Genomic DNA, 12114 nt, shown 5'->3' with positions numbered 1-12114 from the left:
TATTTCCACCATCAAAATCCTGCCATCCTCGTCTTCAAAAATTAACTTGGGTTCTAATTTTCCTTTAATGTACAATACCACACCTCTTTTACTTTGATGCATCAATGATGTAAATAAGAGTCCTAATTTGGGATATTGTAACAATTTTAGATGTTGTTTTCTAATATGTACTTCTTGTAAACATATAATGTCCATCTTCAAAGTATTTAATTTAGCCAATGTTCTATTTCTTTTTATTGCCACGTTCAGTCCATTTACATTTAAGGAAATTGCTTTAATTTCTTCTTCCATGTTTTACTTATTACTAGTTTTTAATTTTATCGCTCTTGTCTCTCTTTGTTCAATTGGGTCTTTGGCTCTGGCTCCCTCTCTTAATGCTCTTTCCTCTTTTGCTTTTTCATCTTTATCTTTCTCTTCCTCTCTCTCTTTTGCCCCACCTACAGCTCCCAAATTTTCCTCCAATGGTCCACAGAATTGCTGATAAAATAATTTTGCTTTTTCAAGCATGTCCAAACTATATAATTGTTCTTGCCATGTCATCATAATTCCTTCAGATATTAACCATCTAAAACTCACTCCTTTGTATATTAAGAATTTTGTTAGGAATTGATACTCTCTCCTCAAATCTCTAACTCTTCTAGGTATTTGTCTTAATACCACAAGTTCTTTATCTTTGTAATTCTTGCCGCTTGTAATATCTCTGTTTTCTTTGCCCTCTTTGTAAATCTGACATGCACTTCTCTTGGAAGTGTATTCCTTATTGTATATCTAGTGTAGACTCTAAATGCTTCATCAATCTCATTTAATATCTCCTCCTTGGGTTGTTCCAAAGCCTCAGCCAGAACCTCTGCAATTACTTCAGGTAAATTTTCTCCCTTTTCTTCCTCTATGTTTTGAAATCTTGAGTAGAAGTCAGAACACTCCATCTGCAACAGGATAATTGTTTTTTTCTTGTGACTTATCTGTTGAAACCAATTTCTCTTCCAGCTCCTCAATCTTTTTTTCTGTCATTTCTATTTTTTCTTCTACTTTCTGAATCCTCTCCTCATTTTTCCCCATCATTTCTTTCATTTCTTTTAATTCCTGTTTTATATAACTATGAAGTGATTGCATAAAATTTCATAATTCCATCATCTCTGGATTTTTCTGCTTTTCTGGTGCTGAGGGGCTTGGTGCTGGCTGTGTAAATTTCTTCATTTCTCCTCTTCTCAAATACTTTATATTTTATTTGCAGTTTATTTGTAATCCAAATATCTCATTCAACTGATTGTTGAATTAGTTAAAATAAAATAAAGTAATATAAAGAGGGGGAAAAAGAGAAAAGAAGAAAAGAAAAAATGAGGAAAAAAAACCCCAAGATTTCCAACAACATCCACCCTCTAAAAGTTTTAAAATCTCTTATCAAAATACAATCAAAAATCCAAAAGAAAGTGGATTTGATAAAAAGAAAAAAAGGAAAGAAAAAAGAGAAGATAATAAAAACCAACAAGAAACAGAATAAATTAAAAAAGGTTTCTTCTGACTCTTCAAGTCTTAATCCAAGGAAAAAATATTTTAAAATCCAATTCCATTAAATCCAGTGAAAAAAAGAAAAAAAAAAGAAGAAAAAAAACCCTCTAAATATATATAGAAGAAAAAAAAAGGAGTGAGTCTAAAGTCTTTTTCCACCAGCAATTCTCAAAACATAAAACTAGTCAATCCAAAAATTAAGAGGTAATAAAAAAATTGAAATCCAAAAAATCAGACAATCCGAAAGCTCAGAAAAAAGAAAGAAGTTCAAAGGCAAGTTTCAGTCTAATCTTCACAGCTGTTCTATTATCTTTTATACAAAATGTCAAGGTCAGTTCTCACAGCTTCTTCAGAAATATATGTCTTTTTTCCTTCTGCCACTAGATGGCACTGCAGGTTAACTTTTAATATTGAGTGTAGTTTCATCTCTTTACAGTTGCTACAAAGTTGCCCTAATCACTTTCTCTTATAAACAAAGTATTGTTCATTCAGTTCAGTCAAAGTCTTAGTATCCAATTCCTTTTTAAAACCAATATCAAATCTCCAAGTCTTTCCCCCCCCCCTTCACTCAAAGTCTGGTAAAATGTCTAAAATGCTTTATTCCGCCTCCCTTGTAGCTAAAATATCTGGATATGAATGTGGATACACACCCGCTCTCACTCCTCGCTCAGCCAATCTTTTCCACCCTATCAATCTTTCAGGTGGATCAAGAAGAAAACTCTCAAAAAATAGTAAAAAACTTAAAAAAAGATTTAAAAAAATCCTCACCTTGATGTCACAGGCTGTCTCTTTGCTTCCTCTTTTGTTGCAGCTGTCCTAGCTTTTTAGTGACTTCTAGGTCGCTTTCCACCCTGTCTGATTTCAGGAGATTCTTCCAGTCTTTCCAGGGAGATTGCGATTTCCCTGTGTTGACTGGTACGTGCTCCTCTTATTTGTCGTCCCTACAGGATGACTTAGGTCACCAAGGACCCTTGGACAGCGGGGATATCGACAACCCCTTGGGAGCAACTAAGGAGTCCCTCTTACCGCTAGGACGTTGGCCATGCCTCTGCGAATGTGTTCCTTAATAGGTCGCCCTCTTTGCTTTAGGTTTCGAAGCTCATCCTCTGCATACTGATCCTCCTCCACCTCCTGAAATCTGGCTTCTAGCTCTTATAGGAAGTCATCAACGTCTTGCAGTTGGGGGGCTCTCCTCTTTTGGAGGGCTGCTAGCCATTCCTTTGCTTCTCCCTCTAGCCCCCCCAGCGATGGTATTCACCATGGCTCTGTGCAATGGGTAAAGATGTCTGTAGCACTCTAGGTAGACTCTAGCAGAGTCAAGAAATAGAGCCAGTTGATCTGAGTCCCCATCAAATTTCTCCTTGAATTGGGGTAGTTTGTTCAGCACTGCTCCTCCTTCATCATGTTGGCCCTCATATGCTTGTGTTATGGTGTGTTTGGAAGTCACCCTCAGCTCTAGTTCATAGAGAGGGGAGGAGCCACCCACCTTGGGTGGCTTGCTTGTTGCGTGGAGGAGCCACCAGCAGCAGCTTCAGGCTCATTGTCCTTCTGGTGGCTGGAGAAGGGGGGCTGTGTTCCCGTCTGCGTCTCCTCACTTCAAAGGGCTCAGTTGCAACCCCCTCTCTTTTGGGCAGCACGACAGCACCTCATCACAAAGGGTGGTTCAGTCAAATTTCTCCCTCAGGTGTTCTAAGGATCCCCTCAAGGGTTCCATCAGAGTTTTTGGGAGTCTGAGGACTTCCGGGTTGCTGTTTGTCGCTGCCAGACGTTCCTTTGGGATCGTCAGCTTCCATCGCCTGTTAGAGCCGCCTTCACAACGGAATGGCGGCTCGAAAAAACTCCGTTTCCATGAGGAAACGGAGATAGAGCCGGCAGGGGTGGGTAGAACTCTCTGCGGAGTCCCAAAAGTTTTTTTTTTACTTTTGGGACGGAGCGGATGAGATGCCCCGTATCCCCAGCCGCCGCTCCGGGCTTTGGGAGACCTCTGCTGATGCAGAGCCAGGTGTCAAAAGCAAGCCTGCAAATTTAACAGACTACTCAAAGAAAATGTGAGCTGGACCTGTAATATTGAACCGCAAGTATTTTACTGACTTTTTTAAAAAAAATTACTTAAGAGAGAGGAGGAAAAGAAAGAGGGGAAAAAAAAGCCTTTTAAAATGGTGTTGGCTGGAGGAGAGGCTGAAAGGGAAAGTCCTTCCGTTTTCTATTACTACAATGTAGCGGAATAAATACCACTGGCTACATTTGTAGACAAAACTTCGCTCCTGTGTCTTTTTCTCTTTTTTTTCCCTTGGAGACCTGATATTGTTGTTGATTGGAAAGAAGTCCTTTTTTTTTTTTTCTTGCTTTTTTTTTAACAAAGCCTGCCTGGGCGGAAACATGGCACTGAGACTCATAAAGTCAGATAAACAAGAAGGGGGGGATCCCCCCACCAACAACTTAAAGGAACAAGTCTTAATTCTTCAGTCTCAGAAACCTGATTTTAATATAATAGAATTTTTTATAGAGGAGATTGAAAGAAGGGAGGAGATTGTGAATCAGCAATTTGAAAAATTTAAGCAGGAAATTAAAGAATTGGTGAAATCTAAGTTTGATTTTTTGGAGAAAAAATTCTCAAAAGTGGTTAATGGTTTTACAGGATTTATGATACAGTTGGACACAAATACTAATGTACTAGAGTCTAAAATGGAAGAAATTCAAGATAAATTGGACAATAGAATTCAAAAAATTGAAAATGATTTGACAAACACTCAGGATAATAGCTTAGAAGAAAAACCTAAAATGGATGCTGATCAAAAGTATGGTAATGCAGAAAATCTGCAACAGAAGATTGAAAAAGAGATTTTAATGGTACAATATAATTTCACAGAATATGCGATAAGATTAAGAGGTTTGCAGGAAAATAATAGAGATGATTTAAGGAAAATATCTTCTGAATTTCTAGCTGGGATTCTAAAGGTTCAACCTGACGAAGTGTTTTGTAGGATCGACAGAGCTTATCGAATCAACTCCTGGATTGCTAAGCAAAGGCAATTGCCTAGAGATGTGGTGATTTATTTTACAGATAAGGAAATTAGAAATAATATCGCTCAAAATTCCTTCAATTCTAATTTGCAATTGTATGGAAGAAAGATTTGGATTTACAAGGAACTCCCACCTAAGATATTGATGGAAAGGAAGAAATTTGGTTTTCTGGTGAATGAGTTAAAAAAGAGAAATATCTCCTACAGGTGGGATGCCCCAGTTGGTATTATATTTAGATACCAAGGAGAAAGATATCAGCTAAATACTGTTGAAAGAGCGGAAGAATTTTATCAAAATAGGTTGAAAATGAACTTAACATCTCCAGGTATAATACAGGATAAGCAGAAGGAGCCGGAAATAAAGGTAAAATATCGAATTACAGAGACTGTACCAGATGAATTGCCTTTGGATTTATTGGATACCCCAGCTGGACTATCTACAAATTTGAGACAAGAGGCATCTAATCTTAATGTGATGACTTATCAAGGCAAGGATAAACATGGAAACCAATTAGGGGATATACAAGGGATAAAAAAGAAATATGAGATACAAAAGCAAAACCAACAAGACCAATCTACAAAGCAGAATAAAAACCGACCAGATGATACATATTTTGTAGAAAGGGAACCAGGATGGAAATCGAACCCACAAAAAGAAAAGAAAAAATGAAATAGGTGGCATAGAAATAGAAATTTCTAAATCAGGCAACAGTGAAGCCAGTGATTTTAAAATATGAACGATTATGTGTAAACACAGAAGAGGCGACGTATTGGTTAATATCATCCTGAGGTTTGTGGCAGATCTCTGCATGGCCGTAATCTGGGGACGTGAAATGAGCCTTAAACTGATGGATTTGAATTATCCATTTTGGAATTTCTTTTTGTGTTGATAAACATATTATATTATCTTGAATCACAAGGCAAGAGAATTATGCTGGGGCATGCAGAAGATCGGGTTGTTACCCACTACGATAATGGGAATTAATAATCCTGATGAAACCCACAATTATTACTATATGGAATATAATTATAATGTCACTCGGGTGGTTGTTTTTACTTTTATACATATAAGAAGATATTTACTACTGATGGGGGCAGATATGATTGAAGATCCCTGTAAACTGTTGCACCAGCAAGCTATGTTACCCGATTATGGATGTTGGTTCTACCAATCCAGTGGAAAGACCTCAAAGAAGGTACTATATGGATTATAAATTTAAAGTCATTGTCTTTTCTTCTTTTTTATTTAGATATAATGGAAAATATAGACATATATTCTTAAGTAGTGTGGGCAGTGAATCAAAGATGTTAAGAAATGTTGTGTATGGCAATTTTGCATGATAGTGGGTGAATAAGCTAGTTAGTAGATTGATTAGTCTAAGAAAAGGGATTTTTAAGTGTTATATTTAGGGGAGTGGAGGAAATGGATAGAGTGGAATAAATGTTAAACTAGATTTTATGGGGAAGGCCGCTTTGAAATGTTATAGTAATATATATAGAAGATTAAATGTTAAAGTAGGACTTATCGTATAGTTTTAAAGTGGAGAAGTTATTCTATAATGTCATAGTATAATGTCTTTTTTTTTTCCTTTCTTTTCTCTTTTTTGATATGTATGGATAAAGGGGGATGTTATAATATTAATAATATTTTTAGTAAGTAAAGGTCAATATCTAGAGGAGGGAGTAAGTAATCTGTTATGAATTAGGTTTTTTTTGTTATGAAGAAGTCACAGGGGGGGATGGGTGGGGAGGGGGGGTTAGGGAGGGGGAGGGAGAGGGGGAAAAAAAGGGGGGGAAATTTGTATTTGAAAAAGAGTTTTTGGGAGTCTGGCTTGTTCCCAGTCCCTCATCCATTCCACTCTTCCTAGCTTGCTCAGGGGTTTTCCCCAGTCCTGGGCGCTAGGGTGGGGGAGTTCAATCTCAGCTACTTTAGGGACTTTTTCCCACCAATACGCATCGCTTTTTGTTTGGGTTGCGGGGGCGGGAGTCTCAGTTGCCTCTGTTGTCTTGGCTTTGATGTCCAGAGAGGCTGTAGTTTGGTTCCAATTGGGCTGCTGGCTCCTGGAGTTCCTGAGGTGGGGACAATTTCTGTCCCACTCTGGGTCGCCTGGAGCAGGCTCTCTTCGGATAGTCCGCCCTCTGCCATGGTAGCCTGAGTTTCTCTCCACACACCCCAGGTGTCAGGGAGCAAATGGAGAGCTCGGGACTCAGTAATCCTGGTCGTTTTGATTAGTTTTGGGAGAGTTGGCTTGCTTTCAGGGTTCCCACTGATGCCCTAATTAAATCATGAGTCTCAAGCCAAGCTTCAAAAGAAATCAAGTTATTTATTAGAAGCTTCATGTCGGCACGATCCAAGTGAAGCCAACTCTGACCTCACTTAATTCACGCCTTGGCTCTGACCCTATTTTCCCCTCCACCCAAGGTGTGTCATCAGTCACATTCCCCAATGAAGCAATTTTGCGGGTTGTAGAAGTCACTCCCTCCAGCCACTGTGGGTCCCCCTGGAGCCATTGACATTGCCACTGGAATGTGCTTTATTTTGACTGAAATGCAAGTTTCTCAATGCAGCTGCGAGGCTCAGTTTTTCCATCCCTCTGCCTATCGCAACTCGAGAGCAGGTCAGGAATGCTTTGCGAGTTGACATATGACCTATCTAGTATACTTTACCATTAGTCTTAAGAACATTGGCTGTTTTCTAGAGGTTAAGTCATACTGTCCCACTTTGTGTTTTTATTGTGCAAAAACAACAATAACAACACTTAGTTTATAGTTTCAATTTTAGCAAGGAAGACTTTTCTTGGGGGTTAAGCCCTAACTGAAACCTAGAGGATATGATTCTGCACAGGATATATTGGTGCAGCCTGTCATTCTTATCTTTATGAATGATTCCCAAACTTTAGGGCTTCTTTTGAAATCAGAGAACATGTGGTCATGTCATAAAATGACTACTTAACACAGGAGCTTGTCCATTGCATTTCACACCACCACCAATGTATCTAAATGCTACCTGCGAATCTCAATAAACCATCCACCTGCCAAACATTGGCTAATTCTGTTTCTACTTTTTTTTTCTGGGCAGATATATACACTGTACTCCCAAACCAAGATGTCATTTTTTTTTTATTTGTAAAGAACAATTTTGGGTTCCATTTGGATCTTAGAGGCCTTTATGCAAATAAAGAAAATGCTGTAATGTAAAGCTTGGCTTTGCATTGTGCTAATTACTCATAGTTTAATTAAAATACTTTGTTAAAGAAGTTACAGTTTAGGGAGCATGGCACACATGAAAGGAGGCATTTAAACACTATTAATACTACTAGGCACCACTTTGGGGACCTCAGAACTATTGGTTGTGTTATTATTTATTTCCTTTTACTAAACTCCCAGGCTGGACTAGAGAAAAACCCAATCAAAGTCAGACAAAGAGGAAGTTTTATCTCTTCTCACCCAAAATAAAATATTCTGAACATTCCTTGTTCTGTTTGGGTCTTAAAGAAGAAATCAGAAAATTTTTTCACCATAAGATCCATATAAATCCATATAAAGTTCTGATATAAATTAAACACTTATTCACCCAGACCTTTCCTTGACTAATTTTTCCAAGTTTTGGGTGTTTTTGGCTTTATAATACTTTATCTATTGATTTATTATAAATATTTTATGTTTTTTTTTCTGCTTTCTGTTGTTGTATTTCTTAATTGACATAAATTGATAAAATAAACCATTTCAATATTTATTTTAATGAAAAGCAGCTTATAAAGTCTGCAATACCCATTCCCAATATTTGGCTATGTTAATATAACAGAAATCGCATTAAGCAGACATACATTTATATAATCTCAATGATTGAGAATGCAGAAGTCAAGAAATAAGTTTAATCATAGTATACTCTATACCAAACGTAGGCCTCCCATCTGAACCGGAAGTCTTCAGGTTAAACTGTCCTCTACAACCTCACTGTCTGTCCTAGATGAGCTATGTCCTCTGACACAATTCTTGCAATTTGAAAGGTTCATGAAACTTTAGAGGGCTAAGCATCATATCTGTAACGTTGTAGCATGTTGTAATACCTAAACTTTGACCTCCTGGATATTAACATCTAAACTGTCTTAGTTCTGAATAGAATGACCTACAGTTTGTCCATATATAATGCTAGGCTGCAGTACTCCAACAATTTTCCTTTCAGAAGAAAAACTTCCAGCTTCCATTTGTGTGAAGAAATGCTCTCGTAAATGCAGATTATTCCCAAGGTCAGCAGGCTAGTATTCCATTTATTTGTTTATTAAATACCAAATCAAGTCAAGAACCAGGCAATAAGAAATTAGATGGACAACACTATTAACATATCTTAAAAGATTATTGTATAGTTTGTATTGTGCATTCCTACAAAAGCATACATTATGTTCTTGTCCCCATCAGTAAATAAATAAAGAGAGGTATATTCCTTCCTATAGAGAAAATTCTGGGAATTCTGGACACTTTCATATTGGAAAGTCGGTTTTATATATTATATGTCATTTTGGCAAAACTTTTCATGTTATATATAACATATAAACTGCAAATTTCCTAAGTCACAATAAAACAGCATGTGATATTCATTGTGTGTGTGTGTGTGTCCTTCTATTTTGTTATTACTATTATGATTCAGACTAGCTATTTGAAGTTGTGATCTGCATCAAAGTGTTGCAAAGGCTGAGATCTTTTTCCTGTAGTAGAAGCTGTTTTTCTCATCAGAGTTGAGTCTTAAGAGTGTGGCGTGTTTCCGAGGATCTAGCCCAATAACTCCAACGCAGGATAAATTTGATTCAAAAGGTATTTATTTACATCTTACTTATCTCTGACAGGTGAACATCTGGAATGGCGCTGGACTCTTGGAAAATACCTTATATACCTGGGAGGCGGAGTCAAGGTGAGGAGGGGTCAAGGGAAAGGCTAGGTGGAATGGATGCCCTGCCATGGTGCACAGTGTTAGGCATTTGTATCTAACAAATCCCCCTCTAAATGCTTAACAGTTGGAGATGTGTGTGTATTGCATATGTACACCTAATTTCAAAGTTAAATAAGCATGTTGTTTGTTCTGTAAGGGTTTGCTCAGGATGTCCGCAATTTGTTCAACAGTCTCACAATGTATGGCCATTTTTTCCAACTGTTTACAGACCACAAGCCTCTTCTGGGTCTGTTGTCGAGGAACAAACAGACCCCACAGATCACGCCTGTCTCGTTGGTCAGTATTTTTGGTCGCATACAACTACCAGCTCATCTACCGCCCAGGGAAGGCCCTAGGAAATGCTGATGGCCTTAGTCGCTGTCCCTTGCTGTTACCTATCTCTGACCCTACTCTAGGTGTCCCCATTTCTTTGGTAGATGAATGGGAGGCCCCTGTAACAGCATTAGACATAACTAAAGCCTCTCAGAAAGACCCTCAGATAGCCCAGGTTTTGGATTGGATGGCCCAGCGGCCACGTATCCGAGGAGTTCCAGCCATATCTGAGGAGGCAGCATGAATTATCTGCCTTAAGGGGGTGCCTTCTATGGGGTAGCAGAGTGGTGGTCCCCCCCCCCATTGCGGACACTGATTTTACATAGTCTACACAACGGGCACCCAGGCATTGCCCGCATGAAGGCTCTGGGGCGCAGTTATGTATGGTGGCCCAATCTAGACAGGGCTATAGCAGAGTGGGTAGGGAGATGCCAGAGTTGCCAACAGTCCCGTCTGGCTCCCCCGGAAGCCCCCGCCCGGGAGTGGAAAACACCTAGAAACCTGTGGTCTCGGCTGCATATTGACCTGGCAGGGCCGTTCCTGGGACAGACCATATTAATAGCCGTGGATGCATATTCTAAATGGGTCAAGTTGGCACACATGTCCTCCACCACCTCTGAGGCCGTTATCCGAATCCTTCATATGTGGTTCACTACCCATGGCCTGCCGGACCTGATCGTCTCAGATAACGGCCCACAGTTCACCTCTGCCACCTTCCAGGTGTTCCTGGCAGAGCTGGGCATCTGCCATGCCACGGTGGCCCCATTTCATCTGGCCAGAAATGGTTTGGTTGAGAGGGCAATTAGATCTGCTAAGGACGTCCTGTCCAGACTGCGGCCAACCAACTGGGGAGAGAAGATCACGAAATACCTTTTGGCACAGCATACCACTCCCTGCCCTACAACTAATCACAGTCCAGCTGAGCTCCTCATGGGCCGCCGCCTCAGAACAACCTTGGACAGGCTGCACCCAAACTATTCAACGGACATACCTTTGGACTCCACTAGTGGAGTCAGGACCTTTAGTGTTGGGGACCAAGTGTATGCTCGCAATTACGGGGGGGGAGGGGGAACCTCGTTGGTTGCCTGGGCAAATCTCCAAAATAACTGGCCCCTGTTCTTATAGGATCCTGCTCGAGGATGGTCGAAGCTGGCACCGACACATTGACCGATCCGAGGATGATTGTTTGCTTCCCATCCAGCCCACATCGAATCAGACTCGGGGCTAAGCATGGCGGCGGACCCCGTTAACGACTACCGAGCCGGAGCCACGGCTTGCCTGTCCGCTCCCCAGTCACCCCTGTTGGCTGACTTACCTGTGGATCCAGTCATTAACTCGCCAGTGGGGTCACCAAGCGCAGTCAGGCCATTTGCATGCAAGCAACCAGGGACTCCGGGCACGGCTCTACCTTCGCCACCACGATTTGAATCTTCCGCTCCGGAATTGCGGCGTTCCAACAGAATACGCAGGCGCCCTGCATATTTGTCGGACTACGCATGCGCCATCCAAGGGGGGAGGAGTGTAGCATCCTCTGCCTGTTGCCATCAGCAACCAGGATTAGCTGCTGATTGGCTACCAGTTGACAGTTCCTTAGGCAGGAGGCATACTTGTTAACCATTGGCTATATCTCTAACAGCTGCTGATATAAATAGCAGTCTGCCTCAAGTTTTCTGTTGTTGCGTTCTGGTTACTAGTTGTTAAACAATAAACCTTTGTGTTCGAGTTAAATCGCCTCAGTCATTATTCCACGCCAATAACGAATTCAACAGGTTTGATCAGGATGTCCGCAATTTGTTCAACAGTCTCACAATGTATGGCTTTGATGAAACCAATGTTTGATAATTGCCTAACGTGTTTGTGTTTGATATCTATATGTTTTGATCTTTGACCCACAGCGTCCGCCGTGGATATGTCTATAGCCGCTTTATTGTCTTCATGTATAATTATTGGGTAAGCTGGTTCAGTCCAGATATTGGAAAGCAGGTCATCGAACCATGTTAAGTTGTTGGCTGCTTTTGACAGGCAGATGTACTCTGCTTCTGCTGTGGATGTAGCTACCAAATTTTGCTTTCCGGTATACCAATGCACCGGACAGTTGTTGATGAAGAATATGTAGCCAGAAGTACTTTTCTGTTCTTCATGTCCCCTGCCCAGTCAGCATCCGCATAACAAGTTAAGATAGATTCTCTGGAGTTTACTGGTTCTAAACATAGGCAAGCATCTACGCTGTATTTTAGGTACCTGAGTATTCGTTTTGCACCCTCCCAGTAATATGTTTTTGGTTCGCTGACATGCCTAGACAGAAGGTTGACCGCTAGGATG

At 40.3% G+C, this 12114-nt stretch overlaps 1 protein-coding gene across 1 annotated transcript in view; it reads left to right on the top strand.

Moving 5' to 3' along the window:
* Nucleotides 1-11520, top strand: part of LOC148114273 (uncharacterized) — a 56657-nt gene extending 45137 nt beyond the window's left edge. Inside the window, exons 2-3 of the mRNA XM_087894536.1 lie at nt 9377-9441; nt 10918-11520. Coding sequence (XP_087750662.1) covers nt 9377-9441; nt 10918-10959 — 107 coding nt within the window. The 3' untranslated portion in view covers nt 10960-11520. The remainder of the gene's footprint in view (nt 1-9376; nt 9442-10917) is intronic.
* Nucleotides 11521-12114: the final 594 nt, after the last annotated feature.

This window comes from Pantherophis guttatus, chromosome 4 (genome assembly GCF_059756535.1).
Source record: "Pantherophis guttatus breed Tessera chromosome 4, ASM5975653v1, whole genome shotgun sequence".
NCBI lineage: Eukaryota > Metazoa > Chordata > Lepidosauria > Squamata > Colubridae > Pantherophis > Pantherophis guttatus.
This window is presented reverse-complemented; position numbering and strand designations above follow the sequence as displayed.